Source organism: Callorhinus ursinus, unplaced genomic scaffold (genome assembly GCF_003265705.2).
Source record: "Callorhinus ursinus isolate GAN/ISIS: 27379988/994484 unplaced genomic scaffold, GSC_fseal_2.0 scaffold21, whole genome shotgun sequence".
In the NCBI taxonomy this organism is placed as follows: Eukaryota; Metazoa; Chordata; class Mammalia; order Carnivora; family Otariidae; genus Callorhinus; species Callorhinus ursinus.
The window spans coordinates 15,768,484-15,792,471 of NW_027397083.1; the positions used below are offsets into that span (position 1 = coordinate 15,768,484).

The 23,988-nt window shown below is 44.9% G+C and overlaps 1 protein-coding gene across 1 annotated transcript in view; it reads right to left on the reverse strand.

Annotated features, from left to right (window-relative positions):
- KIAA1549L (KIAA1549 like) overlaps positions 1-23,988 on the reverse strand; it is a 266,072-nt gene that overhangs the window by 62,191 nt on the left and 179,893 nt on the right. Inside the window, exons 11-13 of the mRNA XM_073904787.1 lie at positions 18,452-18,615; positions 12,143-12,333; positions 5,317-5,444 (exon numbers count right to left, since the gene is read on the reverse strand). Coding sequence (XP_073760888.1) covers positions 5,317-5,444; positions 12,143-12,333; positions 18,452-18,615 — 483 coding nt within the window. The remainder of the gene's footprint in view (positions 1-5,316; positions 5,445-12,142; positions 12,334-18,451; positions 18,616-23,988) is intronic.

Here is a 23,988-nt window from a genome sequence, read left to right on the forward strand (position 1 = left end):
TTTTTTAAAAAAGATTTTATTTATTTATTTGACAGAGAGAGACAGCGAGAGAGGAACACAAGCAGGGGGAGTGGGAGAGGGAGAAGCAGGCTTCCCGCAGAGCAGGGAGCCTGATGCAGGACTTGATCCCAGGACCCTGGGATCATGACCTGAGCCGAAGGCAGACGCTTAATGACTGAGCCACCCAGGCGCCCCATCTTCTTTTTTTTTTTTAACCTATAATGTATTATTTGTTTCAGAGGTACAGGTCTGTGAGGTTTGAATTTAAACAGCAAAAACCATTGTTTCAAAACCATGACAAAATGTTTTTGGGGAAAAAAAAAGTAAATTTTTTCTCTCTGAGTCAGAGATGAAAAAAGTACAATTGGCCAAAACTGGCAACTGTTCTTAAAATGTGACCATCAACAGAATAACGGCATTCAGTCCAATCTCTGGCACCAAACCACCCATTTTTGCACGAGGTTAAGCGATGAGTCTTCCCTGGTCAACTGGCCTTAGCAATTGCTGCTGACACTCTATGTTTTTTTCCTTCTCAAGGCTGCTTTTCCAGTGATTTGGGTTTGGGATTTTTCATTGGTCAAAACAAAAGAAAGCTAAGAAATAACCGCCAGAGAAATGAATTTAACACTATCGACAACTTCCCTAATTAAATAGAGTGAGTTCTGCCTACACTCTGTTAAATTAATTCTCCCCTCTGACAGATAATTCTGCTCTCATTGCTGAAAGACACCACTCTGCCTTGTGTATCCATAACTAAGCTGGCAGAAGAAGTTGAGAGCCAGTGGGATCTCGCTGATTGACTTGTGCTTAAAGCACATTCCCATTAGGTAGCTCTAAGAATGACAGTTTATTGAGCACAGCTGAGCAAGAGATAAATTAAGCCTGTTCAAACAACTAGACCAGTAGGCAAGTTAGGAGCAAAACAGGTGTTCTGTAAAATATGAATGTAATAGAATTGTATTCATCTTTCCTACTGCTTGCTCAAGACATTGGGATGTTCTTTAAATTATTGAAAAACACATAGTTTGTATCATATTGTCACTTATCATAATCACAGATTTGCCAAAGTAAGCTGAGTAAATTACTGTACAATGTGACTAAAACACCTCGGAGTCTAATAATGGGCTATAGTTGGAGTATTTTTTTGGTTCTGTGAACTTATTTGCAAATAGCAGGACACCAAACAGCCAACGATAGAAGAAAATCTCTACTCACACATCTTTTTGGAGTAGAGCTTTGCTGGGCAATTCTTGCCTGAGCACCATTATCTCCCACCTGGACAACTGCTCTGAAAATCATCTATGGCAGCCATTGCCTCCTGATATTCATAGCCACAATGAATAGGACTGAGCTGTGTAACCAATAGGAAATCACAGAAATGACAAGGCTAGGTCATTAAAAAACCCCTGTAGCTTCCACCTTGCTCTCTCCTGGATCACTTACTCCAGGGAAAGTCAGCTGCCACGTTATGAGGACACCCAGGCAGCCCTATGGAGAGGTCCACATGGCAAGATACTGAGACTCCTGCCAACAAGTATGTGAGCAAGCCATCTTGTAAGTGGAGTCTGCAGGCCCAGTTGAGTCTTTAGATGACCACAGCCCAGGTCAACATCCTGACTGTGACCTCCTGCGCCAGAACCACCCAACTAAGCCACTCTGAATTCCTGACCCACAAATATGACATGAGATAATAAACATAGATTGTCATTTTTGGTTGCCAGGTGTTGGGGCAATTTGTTACACAGCAGTAAGTACCTAACACACTCTTGTCTTCCTACCTAAGATACATACTCACAGCAGCCAGGATGTCTATCTCTTTGAAAGGTAACCAGATCACAGTACTCCCCTTATCAGAACCCTCTGAAGCCTTCATCTCTCTTAGAATAAAACCCAGAGTCTTTACAATCTGGCCCTGACCACCTGGCTGAGCTCATTTCCCTTATCCATTCTGTTCCAGCTACAACAGCCTTTTTGAACATGTCTGGCTTGTTCTCACCTCTGGGATTTTGCATTAGGTATAATCCCTCTGCTCAGAATGCAAAGTCTTTCTCCCTAGATCTTTGCATGCCTAGTTCCTTCTTAGTTTTCAACTGCACCTTGAAAAAGCCTTTCCTTGTCCACCAATCTAAAATAGCCTGCCCATAACCTGGTTATATTTTCTTCATGACACTTATCACTGCTGGTTTGTATTGAATTAACCTGTCCCCACCCCAGGTCTTGGAATAGAAGCTCCTTTCTGGCCCACCTTTTAAAAGGCTGATGCTTATTGCCTTTAATGATGTCTCACGTGTAGTTGGCTTTTAGTAAGGATTTATTGAATAAATGAAGGAATGAAGGAATGACAAAAATTTCCTGACTTAGAAAAGGAGATTGTTGTTAGTTGTTAGTACCTACAAAACAGGTGAACACGTAGAAGTTAGTTACGCTATCACTAAACGGTTCAGAGGGTGAAGAGATGGTACTCAGCGTTTTTATTGATTCTGGGTTGTGACAACCTCAATTCCCACCCTGTGGACAGGGTAAGGAGAGAGCATAACTGTAATGGGATGGAAAAAGGATACCCTGGAAACTGTATGAACTATAGTTCTTTTCCATCCTTATTCTCGAAAAAGATTCAGATTTGCACAATAATCCCTCCAGGTTTAAGAGAAAAATAATTAGCTATCCTGCCCCCCATCCCTCCAAGACTTATGTAAAAAGACATTACATTAAATATTGATATATGAAAGTGAGGGAGTCCAGCAGGTTCATGGGAATACTTGATGCATAGTTAGTCCCTAAAGGGAAAAGTGTGGGAGAATGCTAAAGGGCCACAGTGAAACTGTGGAAGTGTCCCACACACCATACATCATCATCATCATCATCATAAATGTCACCAGCCTCAACCTCGTTGTGTCTTATTTAACTTCCATAAATCAGCAATCTATGTCTCTTCCTTCCTTCCTTCCTTCCTTCCTTCCTTCCTTCCCTCCCTCCCTCCCTCTCTCCTTCCTTTAGTTCATCTTCCAATCCAATAAAATACACTATTGATATTTTGATGAGCTCTGACATTGTGGATATGATATGGTGAAGTGAAGCCCATGATAAAAAGAACAAGTGGAGGCTCCATGGAAGGCCCAGCCTAGAATTCTGATGTGCTCCAGCGTCTGCTGGATTTTATAGTGAATGAACTGGTCCCATCATTTCAAGCTGAACCTCACTGAATGGGAAACTGCAGTGAAAGAGAGGCCACCACCCCTGGAAACTCACTGGGTTTACCTCTGGCAGAAATAAAATGCAACGAAGCACGATAAACCTGGAGAAAGGATGGCTTTTTAATAGAACAAACACATTAAAACCTTACCCTAGTACTGTAATTGGATTTTATTCATGCACCTGGCTCCTGCTATTTCTGAGCCTAATATTTAAATAATCAAAGTGACCTAAACAATAAGGAGGCGGGCAGAGCTGTGGAAAAACAAGAACAGAAGGTCGGCAGGAACATTTTGGGCAGGTCAGTGTCTCACCAGCCAGGGTGGGGAGTGATGGGGTCGGAAACATGCCCTGCTCCCTCCTCTTCTATGGATTAAATGCAAGGGACAGGGAAAGGCATCATCTCGTAAATGTGATTTGCTGACAGAGGAGTCTGTGCATTGTATATTTCTAAGCAAGAAAAAGGCACAGAACAGTAGGTTACATGGATTCATTTTATGAAAAAACAAAGCAATACAACAAAACCAATGTGTGTGTGTGTTGTCATATGCATAGTAAGAAGGTCTGAGAAAGACACAGGCTAAATTATTCAAGGTCATCTGAGGACTGGGGTGGGTGATGGGGCACGTGCGGGAGGACAGACTTTGACTTGACTTCATATATTTCTAGGAAGCCTTCTGTGAGCTGGCTTGGCAGAGAGCTGATAGGTAGGATTTCTGGTAGTCCCGAGTGGGGTAGAGATTCCAAGAAAACCCCACATGCCATACCCTGATTCGGGTGTAAAAAGCACAGTCTCTGTTACAGGGCATGGGGAATTCAGGAGAAGAAGAAATTCGGGAATCAAATCGGTAGAGGACAATTTAAACCAGTGCTTTACATAATGGCCGGGAATGGGAATGAGGAACAGATTTGCCCTGCAGAAGACAAATCCATTGTGTCATTATTCCTTTTCTTTCTTTTTTGGGGTCAGAAGAAAGAAATCAGTGACATTTGGAAACAGGACTATTCTTTTTTTTAAAGATTTTATCTATTTACCTGACAGAGAGAGACACAATGAGAAAGGGAACACAAGCAGGGGGAGTGACAGGCAGAGGGAGAAGCAGGCCCCCCGCCGAGCAGGGAGCCCGATGCGGGGCTCGATCCTAGGACCCTGGGATCATGACTGGAGCCGAAGGCAGACGCCCAATGACTGAGCCACCCAGGCGCCCCACAAAGGAATATTCTGGCACTAGCTCCAAGAGAGGGTCCCTGAATCCTATTCCATCACATTCCTTTAAAAGGGAAGCAGAGCTAATCTGATCGTCGGGTTAGTCGGCTTTTCACCTGGCATTTCTGTAGGATTTCACCTAACAACCCATTGAAATCTGAAAGGACTTTCTTCGGATCTGAGGGGCAGCCCGGGGTACTTGAAGCTGGGCTCCAGCCAGCCGGCACCACACATGGAAGGAGCACGTGGAACGACGGTCAGAACAAAGGTGGAACCAGAGGAGGGGACATGCAACCATGTCTGATGGATGCCACATACAGATGGTGCCACAGCTCCAATGACTTATGAATAAATCCCAACACCTATCCTTTAGAGTGAGGGAAAAGATCTGTGTGAGAGAGAATCCAATAGAGAATAAAGGCGGAAGCACGGGCTGATTTTTATGATGACAGATTTGTCACCATGTTGTCTTTCCTGGGAGAGGTGGATTGGTAATAACTCCCTGGCAGAGACTGAACCCCTGAAACTTATCAAAGAAGTCAGGGCAAGAAAATGGGGGGAATCTCCAAGACAAGCAGCCTTTCAGAGACCTGCCCCCGTCATGGACCCGGTGCTAGGAATCCTGTCGATTCAGCCAAGAACTAGAAAAATCACAAAGCAAACATCGGTGTGTTCGGCATAGGGCTTTTCTAAAGCACTAGGCAATTCCATCAGATCAGGGAGCAGAGGGCATGAGACAGGATAATTCAGAGAAGGGGGACAGGCAATATCCCAAGAGGCAGGTGGCAGACTCCTGACTTTTCTGGGGCATACCAGAGAGGAGAACCTACGGTGCGTGTGAGTGTGGGCACCCATGTGTGTGCGCAACTGTGTGTGGGAGGGGCTCGGGGCTGGTGTTGGCAAAGAAGGCTTCTCACCATTTCTCTTCCGTGCCTCCTCCTTTGTCACTTTCTGCTGTGCCATGACATTCTGGGGCGAGCGCCTCCCTGAGCTGGGCTTCCCTGATTCGTTGCTGATGACAGAGCCATTCTCGCTGGGCGACCTGCTGGAAGTAACCATAGCAACAGGAAGATGGTAAGTTCTGACTCCAGCAGCCTCCTCTCAAGGTTATTTTATTTGCACCGTTTATGTCTGTCGCCTTTCATTCTGGTTTTATCCATAAAGAAGAAATGATACAGGAAAAGAAAACAAAACAAAACTAGCCCCACACTACCGCATGGGTTAGGCAGCTGGCCATCGTGAAGTATGTCGTTTATGGGGAGTGCTTAGCTCTGCAGAGTTCAGTGAGCGCGGCCCTCAGGTCCCATCTCTGTTCCATTACCCCCAGTGACTATGGAAATGGTGGTGATGGTGTTTGTAAGCATGCCCTCTTTTTAAAACACAGCACTCTGAAGAGTGTTGCAGAGCGTTTGATTCACGTGGCATCTGCAGGGACATGCATAAGACATAACGTTCTCTTTGGTGATTCTCTTTACAGAACAGACCTTGACCACTAAAGTTGAAGTCACCCCACCACTGAGTTTGTCATTCTGCTTCCCACACTGATGTGTGCGCACACGTGCGCTCTTTAACTGTGCAAACTGGCAACCATTTACATTTGAAACTACCAATTTGAGCTATTTGTTCCTTCAGGAGATACTTTATGTGCACCAGCTCTGTGCCGGGCACTGCGCCAGGTATCCTGGTATACAGAGATCCGAAGATACCACCCATATTCTCTAAGAGCTCCCCATCAGAAGCACCAACCAGGTGCCAAGACTATGTGAATGCTTTCACAACTCTTAGGGAATCCTCAGGACAATCCACTGGTTTGGTGATTGTCACCCTTGTTTCTCAAGTGAAGAATGTGATGCTCAAGGAGGTGGAGGGTTTTGTCCAGGGCTGAGTTAGGAAATGGCAGATCTGTCCTGGAAACCAGGGATCCCCCTGCAGGCAGGGGCTCTCCCCCCATGCCAGAGCACCTCTCCTTTATTGCCTCCTAAAACGTCTCAGGTGAGGCAGGCCTGTACACAGGGAAAGCCACAGGGCCTTCTCCCCTTCCATTGGGGCCGATTCTGGTTTTCTGGGACTCTGGGAAATGAGCTCTTAGAGCCCCTGCTGAGGTTCTTGCTTCCTCGGGCCTCTGATCATCATAAAGACCAACTGCCTTCCCTTCTGTGGAGACAAGTCAGGAGGCAGATATCCAGAGGCCTCATCAAACCTCTTATTCTTCTACTGTCAATTGTCCAAATTCAGAACCTAAAGGCATCCAGCCCCTACAATGGAAAATTGATTGTAATAACATGTAACCCTTGACCAGTAAGTAAGCAGTTTCTAAAGTGGATGCTCCTCTTCTCTCCCCTCCCTTCTCTCTCTCTCCATGCTCTGGGAACTTTAGCACCCCAAACCATGACCAGTGAAAGGGCCCACTCACATACACGGGATGATGCAACATCTGCCCCGAGGGTTCCATAGAACGACAGAGCCAAATGAGATGTTCCTGGCCAAAGTACCTCAGACAAGTATAAGATTGGGAAGTCTTGTTTCTTTTTTGGGGGGGGAGGGGGAGTCTTATTTCTTGCCTTCCTTCTTTGGATATTCCTCATGCACATTAACATATCAAAGGCCCTGATCAGTCCTGTCCTAAAGAGACTCCTCTCCTTTTGTTTAATCCAGCATCTCCTAGTTTACTTGGCCCCAGATCTCTTTCACCATACAAATAATGCAGCTTGGGAAAATATGGATAAGGTATTAATTCATTAAATATATATTGTTTACCCCACAGCTATCTGATCACTAAGTGCTGGCTGTACACAGACACATCCACAGAGAAGACATAAGCCCTTGGATTATTTTCAGGACCTCTCAGTTAATGGCCCCTACTCTTCCAACTGGCTTTATTGGGGTCCAACAAGACTCTCATTGGGGTCCAGAGAGGAAGGAACGGGAAAGGTTTCTTGTAACCTATTTTATGTTCATAAAATAGTTAATGGTATTTGTATCATTTGCATATTCTTTCCTTCATTTGATCCTGAAACAATTCTCTGGTTGTTCCTCTCACTCCAGGGAAAGGTATGAATGAGCACATTTCTGGAGAGAAACTCCACTTCTGCTTTACCCTTTCATCAGCTTATAGTCTCCTGTTTACATGGGGCCATCAACTCAAACATCTGGTCAAAAACAGAGTAAGATTTGTATGTGTGTGTGTCCGCTCACATGACAGTGACAAAGATGCTGTTGAAAGCAAGAAATGGCCACCTGTGAGGCTGTAGTTTTAGGCTATTGAACTCCGTAGGCTTCTTTCTGGGGATATGGGTGTACATGGAGCCTGGATGAAAGGGCTGCTGAGCAGTTATGGCCAATCACTGAATTGAACGGCTGTCCCTATGAGGTTGATTCTCTATCCTTACCCATTAACCCCAGTCACAGACCAACAAAATAGTATCACCAAAAGCCTTGGCTAGAAGAACAGGACCTGCAACACCTGTCTGTCTACAAATAGCTGAATCCTCAGAGTTCAGTTTTCAAATGGTTTTAAAAACAGATTTAAAAATCGATATATCTTCATGACCATCCAATCACTGGTTTCTATTGTTTTTCACTTGCAAAACTTTTTGGATCACCTAACAGACCCATTCTGGGAGGTCATGTGTCCTCAACCAGCAGGAACAAGGGAACTGATGTGACAAGATGGGAAAGCCAGACAAATAAATGCACGATGAGTTTGCTGTTGGTTTGGGCATCTTAATATCTTCCCAAATGATCAGAGACTCCCGTGGTCAGCTGAACTTGAACAGAGGTGAGGTTTCTCGCATAGCTTTGGCAATGATACAGCCAGCCCTTAGTAAAATTCTATTTTTACAGTAATATTATGAAGCAAACATAGAAATCATTCAGCTGTATAGACATTGCTTTCTTTACCTATATTTGTTTCATAAGCTGTTATTTCTTAATAAAATTCTGAGGGTAAGTAATTGAACTTGATTACCAAGAGTAGACTCCTTGCTAATTCAAGAAGAAATGATTGTTCTAAAAAATTTTTTTTTTAAATAAATCTTTATACAATTTAAAATCACTCATCTAGAATGGGTGGAAAAGAATTTTTATTCTTCCCATCGATGCTGTGTTAATATCCTAATTTTAGTAATTCTATTTTTTCTTTTCAGTGTCCTCCAATAGGTGATACATAAGTTGTTACCATGCCTTTATTGTATCTGGCAAAGATCATAATGAGAATAATTACTGTAGGTAATTCTATTTGCCAGTCAATTCAGATAATTCGTCTATTGCTTCTCTGTATGTTTCAACTCTCCATGCTGGGGCGGACCACTGCGGTTGTGATCCCAATTTATTCCCACCTCCCCGTAACCAAGCTTTGATGGCCTCCTCCCACACTGACTCTGGACTAGACCATGTGTCTTGCTTTGGCCAACAGAACAGTAGCAAACATGACACAAGCAAAGATTTGAGAAGTGCCTGCACTTGGGGGCTTGTTTTCTTGCTGCCCTTGGCACCCTGTAACCACCCTGTGAGAAAGCCAGAGCTAGCCTGCTAGAGGATGAGAGACCATTTGGCAGGGGGCCCCAGGTACCGGGCCACCCCAGACAAGGCTATCACCAACAAGCCAGCCCAGCTAGCCGACTACCTGACTACAGATGCATGAGTGAGCCCAGCTGAGATCAGCCAAGCCTAGCTCAGCCCAGAACCACCACCTACCTGAGCTCAGCCCAAACTGCCAACCCACCAAAAATCATGAGCTGAAGAAATGGTAGTTGTTTTAAGCTGCTAAGCTTTGAAGGAGTTTGTGGTGGAGCAATAGATAACTAATCCATATCTCCTCAACCTTCTTTCCTACTCAAGCTGGAATCCAACCTTCTCTTTCTCTGTACCTCTTTCTGAGGTACCAAGAACTCCTGGAGGGAAAAACACAGTTGCAGGAATCCAGTGCAAAATTTGTGTATTTGACACAGAAATCCTTCCATCCCCCTCAAATTACTCCCTTCTCTTGGCTTCTTGGATTCCATTCTTGCTTTGTCCTCTTCATGCCTCTTTTTCCTGATACTTTTTGGTCTCCAATGCTGATTCTTCTTCATCATCTGGACCTCTAATCATTGCAATGCTCCAGGGGTCAGGTCTTGGGTCTCTTCTCTATCCTCTCCTGGGTGACCTCATTCAGTGTCTTAGCTTTAAATAGCCAAATGCTGACTACTCCTCCATTTATATTTCTACTCTGTACCTCTCCTCTGAACCGCACACTCATACAGCTAGTTGAATTCTGAACACTTCAACTTGCGTGTCTAAGAGGAACCTCAAATGTAACATGCCCACATCCAAATTCATGATCGTCCCCTACAGATTTCTTCTCTTCTGGTCCTCTCCAACACAACCAGTGGCAAATGTGTCCCTCTCTATTTCCATTCCTCACAACAGTCTATCAGCAAAGCAAGCCTTGTCAGCTCTTCCCTCAAAACATGTCTACAATCCCATCACTTCTCACAGTACCATGCCTTGGCCCACACCACCATGTCTCACCTGGACTACTGTAATAGCCTCCTGACTGTCTCTCTGCTTCCACTCTGCCTCTCTACCATCTGTGTTCCACAGAGCAGCCAGCATGAGCCTTTACAACTGCAAGTCACAGTATGTCACTGTTCTTCTCAAAACCCTCCAATGACTTCTGATCTTTACTCAATAAAATTCCAAGTCCTGACTTTGGTCTATAGAGCCTGACATGCTCCACTTCTGTCAACTTCTCTGACCCATCTGCCACCGCTTCCTCCCTAGTTCACATCGGCCTCCTTGGCCTTCTTGCTCTTCTTCGAGTATGTGAAGAGATTTCTTCCTCTGGGCTTTGCACATACTGTCCCATCTGCTTGGAACATTCTTGTCCAAGATAGCCTTGAGGTTTATATAGCATTTCATTCAGGTCTTTCTCAAGTGTCACTTTATCAGAAAGTCCTTTCCTGACTTCAAAGCTAAAAATGGCATCATGCCCCTGTCCCCTTCCATTGCTCTATCCTCTTACCATGCTTTGGTTTTCTTCTTCATACCCATCACCACCCGACTTACTGCATATCTGTTTCTCTATTTGTTTATTGCCTAGCTCTCCCCACCAGATTGTAAGCACCACAGGAGTAGGAACTGTGTCTCGTTCACTGTGGTATCCCCAGTGCCTGGTGAATAACACCCAACAAATATGTTAGGTGAAGGGAGGGAGAAAAGGAAGGAAGCAGGGGTGATATAGTTCTCCCAGCTTCCACTGTGGTCTCAGGCAAAGGAGCAAAGGAACTTGGCAATGGGAGTTGGTTTGGCCAGCCAACAGGGCTTACCATAGAGCTCATTACCTCTTTATAAGACTATTGTAAAGTCCTTACAACGAGTTTCCTGGCCTCTAGCCTAACCTCTCCCATCTATCATCCACATTGCCACTGGAGTAGTCTTTCTAAAATACAGGCTGAATGTCACTGTCTTGCAGAAGAACTTTCAGCGGCTTCCCACTGCCCAGAGAATACACATCAAACTCCCTAGCCTGGCAGTTGAGCCCCTCCACAATTTTCATCCATCTGGTTTCATCCTTCACTGCACCCCAACCACTGTGAACTATAAACCCTAGGGACATTCACCAGTGCATGAACATGGGCTGGTCCCTCTTTTCTCCCAGCTTCTTTGGACTGGATGCCTTTATTTCTCCCCAACTATTGACACTCCATTCACCCTTTGAGGCCCAGCTAAAACATAAGCTCCTCCACCACCCTTTCCCTCATCAGAATTAAGCTCTTTCTCCTCTCTTTTCCACAGCACTTAATTTAGACTCCCCTATGAGCACTCACACATCATGCTTGGTTTCCAGGTATTTATCTCTCTGTCCCTCCATCATGAGATCCTTGGGGTCAGGTCTCAATCGTATTCCTTTCTGTAGCCTTTCCAATGCATGTCAAAGTGCTTTGTTCATGGTAAAAACTCCTAAAATTTTTTTTAAGATTTATTTATTTATTTTAGAGGGGGGAGGGGCAGAGGGAGAGAGAGAATCTCAAGCAGACTCCCCACCAAGTGTGGAGCCCAACACAGGGCCCAATCCCACAATCCCAATCCCATGACCCCAAGATCATGACCTGAGCTGAAACCAAGAGTCATATGCTTAACCAACTAAGCCACCCAGGTGCCCCCTCCCAAAATGTCTTTTTTTTTTTTTAAAGATTTTATTTATTTGTTTGACAGAGAGAGACAGTGGGACAGGAAACACAAGCAGGGGGAGCGGCAGGCAGAGGGAGAAGCAGACTCCCTGCAGAGCAGGGAGCCCAATGTGGGGCTCGATCCCAGGACCCTAGGACCATGACCTGAGCCGAAGGCAGACGCTTAATGACTGAGCCACCCAGGAGCCCCTCAAAATGGTTTTTGAACTCAAACCATGAACTCTTGGAAATCGGCCAGATAAAATCCAACTCTACTGAATAAAAGGCACTGCTTATAAGATAAGTTAAAAACTACAAGTGTGACACCAGTGCCAAATTTGCAGTAATACGTAGGAAAGCTAAATCTCTGCTGTTGTGGCTGATTGGTGATATAAAACCTTACAAAGCGTGGCTCATGAGAAGCAAGTATTATGATTCTTGTCATCTCTCTTAGTCTCCTCAAATATTCAAAATGAGCATGGAGGGGAATTTTTAAAGAAAAAAGTGGTACTAACTTTAAGGCTTCAGCTGCTCTCCCCATCAATTATTCCCCTTGCTGGGACAGAGAGGCAGAAGTTGGCCCCGTGCCTACCTCTTTCTGGTTTCGGTGGACTTGGCCGTCTTGATAGTGCTTCCATCCTGGGTGATGTCTCTTTCCTGAGAGGCAGGAACATCTCTAACAGGGAGTGGGAGGACCACTGTTTCCTGAGTCACAGGGACGACCTCCTCATCTGCCCCTTGCTGGCCCAGGTGCTGCTTGGCATAATCAAAGCCTTGCACAGGCTACAAAAAGGAAATGGATTTGTGGTCAGACTTCTGACAGAGTGTGACTCGAATGATGGCTTTAAGAGAAGATGGGCAGGAGAGTGCATGTGACAGGACCACACTTAGCTTTCTGATGAACACGAGTGAACTCAAATCTCCCCCATAATTCCGGTCTGCAAAATCAGAATCCGTGCTCATTCCACCCAGCTACGGAATCTCCCTAGACAAGACTTACTTGGAAAAATGAAGAGTATAAACAAGATGCAAATATGTGTGTGAGAACAAATTTCTTTCAAGAATTTTAAACCACCAATTTTAAGTCACTAGATACTGCTAATTAGAGACTCTTAATTGATATGTGAAATAGGTCCTGTATCATCTCCTGCCTCAGAATGTCCTGTCATCCCTGAAACCCACTTTTCCACGGCTTTATGTGCAATAAGAGGTGTGTGACTTTGCCAAGTGCTTGAATTCTGAACCTCAATTTTCTCATCTGAGAAATGAAGACAATCAGATCTGCTTTACCTATACCACCCCTGAGTATGAAAGGGGAACTGCAGCTCCGAAAACAGGGAAAGAAACATGCTTCCACGCGTGAGGCAGTACAATCATTAATAATAAAATGGGATTTATGGAATCACTCAAATCCAGACCTATGGCTCTCCTATGATTCATCACTGGGTAATTAGCAAGCCTTTTATTGCACAATGTCTGAAATCCCAAGTGAACAGGGCAGCTGTGAGCAAAGCCCAACAGACATCTATTAGCCGGGCAATAAAAAACCAAGAGGCGTGTTTAAACAATTCCTGGGAGTGTCTCTATTCGGCTTTCTGCCCCAGAGCAGCACAACAGTGATTTAAGGCAGGACAGTGGGGTGGCAGAGAGCACCAGCTCTGAAACAGACTGCCTGGGTTCCAGTGCCTGGCACATAGTAAGTGCTCAGTCGATACTAGTTAATATTGTTCAACTCCCTATTAAATCACGGGCCAGGTGAAATAGAAATCAGTGATTCTCTTCAAGAAAATCGGGATGAAACTCAACCTCTACCATGTGGGTTCCCTCAGAACCCGACATGGTGAGGAGGTCCCCTTCAGCGGTGGATTTTGCTAAGAAATGTAGCAGGGAGCATCCAGCTAGATGGAATGGTCTAGGGCTATGGCCCAACCCGTCAAATCTTCCTACTGCATCTCAGGACAGGATGGAGCTTTGCTAAATCCAGCAAAGCTTCCTTATGTCAAGCTGTCTGTAGTTCTGCCATGGACAGTGCCTCCAGTTCCCAGGGAAACTCACTGTGGGAAGTGCACTCAGCCCTCCCTCTTCGCTGAGACACACTCTCTGATCCAGATGGTGACCAGGGGCATTCTGTGCCAGGATCCGGCAATGTGCTTCTGAAATTAGTGTATGTCTGTTTGTTTCTTTCCCTCCTGTGGGGCCGCATGAAACAGAATGAGCCTTTGAACCACCTGGTCTTGTTCCTAGACTACTGGATGGCCTGCTCCTCCAACCGACAGTTACAAAGTGGATTCAATAGAAATGTTTCTAGAAGCTGACCTTTTCTCCCCAGGTCCACTGTTTTATTGTCTCCTGGCTTGGTCTTGTTGCTTCCATTCAGGTCCTTTCTAGGCGCACCCTTGACAAGCTTCCGAAGCTATCTCCCTGAAAACCACTCAGGTCATGTCACTCCCCCATTAAAAATGTTTCATAGCACTCAAACTCTCCAGCAAGGCATTCAGGCCCTTCACAGCCTGGCGGGACCCACCTGTTTAGCCACAGCTCCTGTTGGCCCCTTTTCCATAATATCCCCATGCCCCCATGATCCTATTTAGCATAGTGCTGACTATAGGTGTTGGGCACTGGCTTGTGCCAGGGACTGTGCCTGGTGCTGGAGATATGAAGATGAATAATAGCGGGTCCCCTGCCCTCAAGGAGCATTTGATACTATTGGTACAGTGCCGAATGCATGACATCAATTTGACACTTCAGCCCCACTTTGGTTCAAGGAGGTGGGTATTATTATTATGATTCCCCACTTTAAAGATAAAGAAACTGAGGTCTGGAGAGGTCTGGCCACTTCCTCAGGCTCACGCAGATTCTTCCCATGGCCTCTCCTCTCCTTCTGCAGCCTCCCATCTTGGTTAAGCATCTGCTACCGTACTTGGCCTGGCTTCCGTGCTGAGAGTCCTGGCCTGTCAGTGAAGAATTGAGAGTCTCCAATGGCAGCTAAGACTTCCCAAGAACCTAGTGAGGACAACAAGCTGGCTCTGGCCTTTTCCCTCTTGCCCCCACTCTCTCTGGATTTCTCCCCTCACTCTTTACACTGGATTGAAGTTATCTGCTAGATACTTCAGGCGACTGGGTTGACGATGAGTGAGCATCATCATGACATTAAGGAATGACAAGTTCAAGGGTGGCCACTGTTATTAGGTTAATAATAACAGTTCTTGCATATGTTCAGTACTTACAGCCTGCAAAACACAGACACCTCATTTCATGCTCACAACCACCCCCCGGGGGAAGCAAGGCAAACATCACAGTCTTCATTTCTCAGGTAAGAACACAAAAGCTCAGAAAGGTTCAGTGACTTGCCTAAGATCACACAGCTAAGTGGTGAAAGACTCAAGACTAGTCCCTTACTCTTCTGACTGATAGGTAGTTGTCTTTCAACCTCCAATCTGAAAATCACCTGCAATTCATTAATTGTTCTTGGACACACATTAGTGAGTGACCCCTGACACCATTGAGACATCATTAAGTATCTATAGTTGCTTCAATGAGTTTTGTAAAATTATCAGATCAAAATAATCCCCAACAATTTCAAAAGGTAGACAAGTTATCCAGACCTTTTAGGAAAAAAAGCATGTATAATAATAAAGGCCAACCAACAGATGAATGGATAAAGAAGATGTGGTATATATACACAATGGAATATTACTCAGCCATAAAAAAATTGGAATCTTGACATTTGCAACAGTGTGGATAGAACTAGAGGGTATTATGCTAAGTGAAATAAGTCTATCAGAGAAATATTATATGATTTCACTCATATGTGGAATTTAAGAAACAAAACAGATGAACAAGGGGAACGGAAGGAAAAATAAAATAAGATGAAATCAGAGAGGGAGACAAACCATAAGAGACTCTTAATCATAGGAAATAAACTGAGGGTTGCTGGAGGAGAGGTAGGTGGGGGGGTGGGGTAACTGGGTGATGGGCATTAAGGAGGGCACTTGATGGAATGAGCACTGGGTGTTACATGCAACTGATGAATCAATGAACTCAACTTCTAAGACCAATAATACACTATGTTAATTGATTTTAAATTAAAAAAAAAGAAAAAATAAAGGCCAATTTGTATGTAATATTTATGTGCCAGGCACAGCTCAAAGTAACTTTCAGAGCTTACTTAATCTTCACAACAACCTATAAATAAATAAATAAATAAATAAATAAATACTGTTATCATCCCCATTTCACAGATGGGAAAACTGAGGCACAAAGAGGTTAAGTACGGGTCATACAGATAGTATGTGAAAGAGAGGAAACAGCCGGGCATCTTTAGGGGGTGACTGACCTGTCCCGAGCAGATGGTCATGCCAACCATTGCAGGCCCTCCAAGCTCCATCCTGCATCTGGATGTGGCCCTAACTACTTTCCCGTAAGGCTGCCTGTTCCAGGGAGCCATGTTCTCATCAATTATATGAAGGGAACCACTGGGCAAAGGCTGTGAATCCAATGAACAAAGAGTAAAGAGAAATGAACCAGGAAGAAAGAAGGTCACAAAAGCCCTGATGCCTGGCCCTCTGGCATTTATCATTTTCTAAACATTCTACCTGCAGAAGCCCAGCTGACCACCATGGTTAACAGGGTTCCGTCTATGGTATTTTGTCTCTGCAGAAGGGTGGGGGCGTGCATGCCCTGGCCTCAGCTCGCAGGACAGGCGCGCGTGCGCACTCACCTCCTCTTAGCCTGTCTCAGTCTCAGCAGGGATTCCCCAGGAATGTCGCTGGACACTGCAGCATGCATTCTAAAGACGCAGTGATGTCCCTGGAGACTAGGAGACCATCCTCTCGCTCTATGGATTGGTCCTGAAGACTAACTTTTTAATTCCGCCTTGTCCCTTGGCATTAAATGAATTCTGCTCACAGACATGGGTGGTGAGAAGTGATGCCGGCGGCTCTGTCCTCTCGGACACTGCAGCGTCCCTGGGTTGCAGGAGCAGGACTGCAGTAAGAAAGAGGCAGTTCTACCCGCTGGCTTCCGGTGATGAAAGGGCTTTGCAAATCAAAGTGCGCAGCCCAGCCTCATTGAGGGAGAAAACAACCAGCACCACCACACACAAGTGAAGCCAGTCTTCTCTTGGAACATGAATTGGCTTGATTGTCAACATCGGCCAGGTATCTCTTCAAGCATGATGCCCCAGGTAGGAACATAAAAGGGGCCATGAAAACCCACAAACATGAATCTCTTCCAGCTTCAAACAGCTTTCAAGCCAGAAGGTGTGCTGAAATCGTGGGCTGCCCACCTCACCTTGGCAAATTAATAAAATTTTGGCTTAATCCAAAACACAAAGTTGGCATTTACAACCTCCATGTGGCAGGTTTTGCATCCCCGGACTCGGCTGCAATTAGATTCTGGTAATTACTGTTATGTCTGAAAGGCTCAGATTGTAACTAAGCTAAGATGGGAATGAAATACCCCTTCTTGGAACAGTTTCATGTCTCACTACTTGGACCATTACCAACACTGCGCTACTTCTGGAAAGCGGGTGCCTTTGGGTTGACAGAAACAGAACAACCTTCTTTGGAGTTTGGCTCTTTCATAGACAGAGCGTCTGATCAAACTGCAGCTTTGCAACAGGTGAATTAGTTTAATAAACAATAAAATCCATTTGATTTCTTTTGCTGAAGTGAGGTGTGACCATCCAGAAAGGACTAGGCATGCATGACTCCTGGCAAGGACCACCTCCAAGACATTCATTCCAACAGAATGGAATTCCTTTCTCTATTTCATTCCTGCACAGCTGGACAAAGCTCAGAAGTTCCATGCTGGAAGAGGAGTCTACCTGCCAAATCTCAGGGTTCATGAAGGTGTATAATGTGGAGAGAGCCCAAACACACAGATCTGGGCCAGAGTCGTTGCCCTGCTGCCAGTTATGTGATTTTGGACAAATCCCCATAGTCGCTCTCTTTCCTTTGGGTTTCTCAACAATAATGTGAAAATAATAAAACCTGCCCTGATTATGACCTACCTTATAGGGCTGCTGTGATGAGCCAACGAGGTGACAGACCCAGAAGAATCCAGCAAACAGTAAGGCATTATTTAAACATCAGGTATTAGAGATTATTATATTTCCCTTGGGGAGTATCACAAAGGGAGCTATGTGACTGGAAAAGTAGCCTTTGGAATTTCCTGAGTCCACTCCCCTCCCAGGCACCAGCAGTGAGGAGGCTGGGCAGAGTGGGTGGGCTCCCAGCCAGGCTTCACTGGAGCCATTGAACTGGTGTGTTTGATGACCGCTGGGCCGAGGCTCTGCAGCTCGCCCATCATGGCAGCCTTTGGTGATAAGCCTCTCCAGCCAATGGAAAAAGGAACATTTTGAGAGTCTAATGTGCCCCAAAGAGCCCTGCATTAGGAGCCCAAAGACCTGGTTCTACCATCAGTTCTGCTACTTACTGTGCAATCTTAAGTTGCCTCTCTGTAAAAGGAGGATGTCAGATTAGACGACCTCCAAGGCCGCTTTCAGGTCTATCTAGCTCCTAATTTTCTGTGCCTCAGTTTCCTCACCTGCAAAATCATGGCCCTTCCTTAAAGCATTGCTGGGAGGACTGAGTTGCTATATGTAAAGCCATCAGAAGCACTATGGCAAAGAGAGAGCATTAGATAAGCATTTGCTATCATATCCTGATTATAAACATAAAGGGAGTACAACAATGTGAATAGAATTATATGCTTGAAAGTGGTTAAGATGGTAAATTTTACGTTATCTATAATTTACTATAATTTTTTAAAGATTCAAATAAATAAAGGGTCTCCTTCAAAATGAGGGCTTGCTAGAATGTTTCTGAAGGCATTTGCAATGGCCTCAAAAGCCAAGAGAGAAAAGGCAGGCAGAGCCCTTCCTCACTACCTCACACACCTTTGCTCTCTGAGGCAGGTTCATCATGGTGTCTGGCTTGAAGTCGTTCTTGTTCTTCCGGCAGAGCACGGCAGTGATGATGATGATGATGACCGTGACCACGGCGATGGGCGCCAGCACCGCGGCAATGATCCACAGGTTGTTGGGTGGATTCTTCACCACGGCTGTGGGAAAAGCAGAGGGAAGCACGTGACAAGGGACACTGGGAGGGGGAAAGTAGCCCCCACACCCCAGGTCCCAAGTCATGAGATGGTGAACAGGGTTTGGGATCAGAAAGGCCCTTGCCTTGGGCAAGTTACTCAAGATCTCTGAGTCTCTGCTTTCTCATCTGTAAAATGGGGCTATCACTTTGTGAAGCATCAGAGAGATGAGGTACATGTGGAGCTTTGGTGTGGTCCCTAGTAGGTGCTCAATAAATATTGAGCCTTCATTATTATTAAGAGAAAGAGGAAGATGGATTGTATCCATTTTCCCTACAGGTGATGTCCATGAATCCAAAGAGAAGAGAGAAGATATCTGAGGGTCATAGTTGGACTGCAGGCAGGAGGCAAAGGCCACAGAGAGATGTCTCTAAAACTGTAGTGAAGTCACCTCTGAGTGAACGATAAATAAACGTAGCTGAGTAGATGATCTATGCCCACCAAGGGTTGGTTGGGGCAGCTTGGAAATGCCTTGGTCTGATCATAAGGATCAGGTTGCTCTCAAAGCCAGAGTAAAGAGTAACCAAGGCTATTGTCAGTAGGAAGAATGTGTTATTAGAACAGGAGCTGCTTCTTTGGAGGTGGGGTTGGAATTAATTAACCTGCAAAGGACAACAGGGTGATGGTCATGCTCTCTATCAGGATAGGGGTTAGGGTCACACAGGTGTATACATCTGTCAAAACTCATCGAATGGTATACTTAAGATCTGTACATTTTACTCTATGTAAATTTTACCTGAACATCAGAAACAAGTATTGAATTCTAGGCAATGATATGCATACTCAAGTGTTTAGGGTTGAAGTCTGCTGATGTTTGCAACTTACTCTGAAATGCATCAATAAAAAATAAGATGGATGAATGGCTGGACAAAGGGACAGATAGATAAATATGTGATAATGAAAGAATAGTAAAATGCTAATTGTGGAATCTAGGTGGTGGGAACACGGGTGTTCACTGTACGGTTCTTTCAAATTTTTGTAAAGTAGGCTAGGAATATGTAAGAAAAAGAGAAAGTCCTTGGCGTGAGATGGATGAGTCTCCCCCATGATCATTGGTGGGGAAGCTTGGAAGATACTTTCGTCCAATCAAAAAGACCAGTATGTTCTTAGAACTGGAGTAAACGTAACAGTAACCAAAACAATCGTCTAGAAAAAGAAAGAGTTATTGGAAGGGAGTGGGTCCACAGGTAATCTAGAAAAGAGAGCCAAAGGGCAGGCAAGAACTTGTCCATGTCATAGGAATGTGCCCCAACTGGCAGATGTGGGGAATCCAGGGGCAGGTCTATCCTCGTGAACAAGATGGCCACAACTGGCTGTTTCAGCTTGGTGATACTGTCCCCTAATCCCACCCAAGTTCTCTGCTCTCCTACAACCTAGATGACCTCAGAGAATCATGGCTTTAAATACCATCTATGCTGACGATGTTCGGGGGTAGATCTCTAACCAGGACCACTACCCTGAACATTGGATTCCTATATCCAACTGCTAACTCAATCTCCAATTGGATACTTAAGAGATATCTCAAATTTATTATGTCTAGAACCCAACTCTCAATTTCTCCCCCAAACCCATTCTTCTTGTGATAAGTCTTCAACCCAACAAACTGCAATTCCTTCCTTTCAGTTGCTCCAGTCAATACCTTTGCCATCAATGTTGACCCTTCCCTTTTATTCTCACCCATCATCCTATTCATTGACAAACCTCGTCATCTCCAACTTCTAAATGAATCCACAATCTGTTCACGTCTTTCTATTGCTGCTCCCACTGTGGTCCAAGCTACCAACATCTCTCATTGAATTACTGCAATGGCCTCCTACTTTGTCCCTTGTCCTCTATAGTCTATTGCAACAGAGCAGCAGAGTGATCCTTTAGAAACTCTGATGACACACTCTACTCAAAACCTTCCAGAGGCTCCCTCTCCCCTCAGAGTAAGGGCCAGAGTCCTCATAATTTCTAAAAGACACCCTGGTTACTTCCCTGGCCTTACAGCCCACTGCTCTTCCCTTAACTCTGTTCCAGCCTACCAACCTCCTACTGTTCCTCAAATGTGCTGGACATGCTCCTGTCTCAGGACCTTTGCACCAGCTTATTCTTCCACCTAGAGTGCTCTTCACCTAGACATCCATGGCTCCCTCCCTCACTTCTTTCAGGGCTCTAAACAAGTGTCAAATAGCAATCCCTGCCCCTGGAATTCTCCATCCCCCTCATCCTACTTAATTTTTCCTTTAAACAGTGCCTCTCAAACTGGTGCATGCCAATCGCCTGGGAATCTTGTTCAAATGTACAATTCTGATTCTGTGAATTGGGGTGAGGCTTGAGATTCTGCCTTTCTAACAAGCTCCCAGGTGGGGTCTGTGCAACAGGCCCCCAGGCCACACATGGAGTGGTAAGGCTCTAAAGTACGCATTGCTGTCTGACACGATACATATGTATTTACTCCTCATCTATCTCTTGACTCTCCACTAAAATGTACACTCCAAGAGAGCAGGGAGGTTTTTTTTTTTTCTCTTGTTCACTGCTACACTCCCAGGGCCTGGAACAGGGCCTTGCACATAGTAGGTGCTCAATTAAAAGTTGAACGAATATATAAATGAACCTCCATTAGCCCTGTTGCAATCTGGCTCCCCATATAGGTTTTCATATGGCAAAAAATAAAGGCCACTTAAAGGAGAAGTCCCATCTCTTTGGCAGTTCTAGTCTACATTTTAAATTAATATACTACCAATCTGGTTTATCTACCAGTCTTTTATAAGTCTGCTTAGCATAAGTTGGTCCTCCTGATCCTGCTGAACTCTGAGGGCTCTGAGACCCACAAAGCTGAGCACAAGACTCTGGAATACTTCAGAGACCCCACTGGTAAGTGACACATGATGAGTCAGTTGGTCTTTCTCTCTGACTTCAACCACCCTTTCTGACTTCAGTTGGTACCTCATTAGCCAAGATCTGCCTCTCATCCGGCAGCACTTGGATCTGGAGTTCTTTAGTATAAAAAAACTTCTTTTCCATAGTTTTTATCAATCGGTGATTAATCACATTATTAACTTCTGAAAACAGCTCAGTAGATAATGTGCTTCTGTTGACATCAAATATTTAATTGCTACTGCTTTTAGTAATTTGGTATTTACAAGTGAGTTTGATGCCATTAACATTTTTTAAAGCTTAGGGTTTCCATGGAAAATAACCATATGCCTCTTTTGGCTATGCTATTCTATCCTGGTGAAGAAAAATATATAGTGTATCAGAACATGATACCCTAAATATATATTTCATTATCAAGAGTTAATATTTACATGTGTCCTTCTTCTACTTGGCTTCATCATTTTGGTATCTATGTTCCTTCTCGGTGCAGTATGTAAAATCCTTTCACCTCTATTTAAATGGAAAGAGAATACATTTATCTTATGTACATTAGTAAATTCATTTAATGGTCAAAGAGATAGTAAAGCTAGGTCAGCTGAAATCATTCAAACCCAATGCGTTCATTGGCACAGTGATCTAAAACTGCAAAGTCATATACAGAAGTGAAGAGGCAAGAACAGCTATTTCATTTGCAAGAACTTGGGTAGAAAAAGGGTAATAAAGGGCAGCAACATGTTCTGAGCTTCCGCTGTGCATGAGGCACTGTGATAGGTTTTTTTGCTCAGGTGCTATTCTTATCCTCAATTTGCAGATGAGGAAACTGAGCCCCAGGGAGGTTCGGTGGTTTTATGCAAAGTAATCTCTCTGAAATACAGTTTGTCAGTTCTAAGTTGGAATGGAGGTGTGTGTGTGTGTGTGTGTGTGTGTGTGTGTGTGTGTGTGTGTGTGTGTGTGTGTGTGTGTGCAGGGGAGGGTATGGTCCAGAGCCCAGCCACTGGTGAGCAGTCAGCTCATGTCACTCTCCTGCCCAAACACTCCCGTGGCTCTCATTCCACTCGGGGTACGGCCGTTGTGGCTGTAGTAATTGTGGTCCCTCACCTGCACCCTGACCTCATGGCTGCCCCTCTCGTCCATCAGTGACGTCCTCGCTGGGTCTCAAACCTCCCCCTCTGCCTTGTCTCTTGGTAGCCTCAGCTGGTCGCTCACAAATCTTCTTCTTAACCCCCCAACTATTTAAAATCAGGACCTTTATCTCTTTGACACCCCCCTGGCCTTTCCTGCTTCATTTTTCTCCATGGCACTTACGAGCATCTAACATTTTACTTACTTATTTTGGTTATTTGATCCGCCCATTCAGAAAAAGAAGCTCTGGAGGGCAGGGGTTTTGTCTGCTCATTCACTGCTATATTTCCAGTGCCAGGAGAGTGCCAGGCACATAACAGGTTCTCAAAAATATTTGTCGAAAGACTGAATGGACACAAACCCCCTTCGCCAAAGGATCAGTCTATCGCTTTCTTAAAGTGACATTTTTTGCAACAATGTCTGACGACCAGGTAAGGTAAACCAATCCCCGCTCTGGTCAGCCTCAGTAGGGGGAGAATTTTCCCTGCTCCAGCAGCTGGATCACTGCTGTGAAGGGCGCCTCACTCCAGATCCTGCAGATGGAGCAGGTGAAAACCTCCATCAGAAACATGGCCGATTCTGTAGCAGTTGCTGCTGCCCATTACTCAGAGGTGATGGGGGGCGAGGGGGCATTGCATGCTCCATCGTAGGGCACTGCACCCTGGCCCTAGTGATTCAGAAGACACTAGAACGCACAGAACGTTAACACTCCCTTCAGAGGGACAAGGTGTTCGTTCAACACCACGATTCTCCATTGAAGGTGTTGATCTCAGGTTCACATTGCTGGCTGATTTCAAAACTATTAAGAGCAAATGAGATTTAAAACATCTCCGCTCCTCCTCTTCTTCATTGGTCTTAGCTTCCTCCTCATCAGATCTTGAGTATGGAGGCATTTCCCAGGGTCTGTGCTCCAGCTCTACACCATCCCAGACCCTCAAATTTTCTCTGGGAATTTATTTCTAACCCATATCTACAACATTCTCAAAACATATAGTGTTAACTTTAACCTCTCTCCTGAGATCTAGGCTTGAATTCCCACAACTTTCCTAAACTCGGACCTCAATATCCCAATAGCACCCCCCATATTCCAACAACACCCCCTTGAAGTCCCAAAAGCATCCACTCAATATTCCATAACATATCCTTGATGTCCCAACAGCATCCCCTCGATGGTCAAAGACAAATGAGATGTCGTATGCGCTTTCAGAGAGCTCAGGAGGGACAGAGAGTGAAAACAACTCATCTGCCACATGTGGTAAGGGCAGTGGAAGCATCTAGAACTAAGGGAGACAAGGTCGGGGTCCCCTGTGTGGCTGAAGCACAAGGCAGGAAGGAGAGAAAAAGAGGCTGGACGGC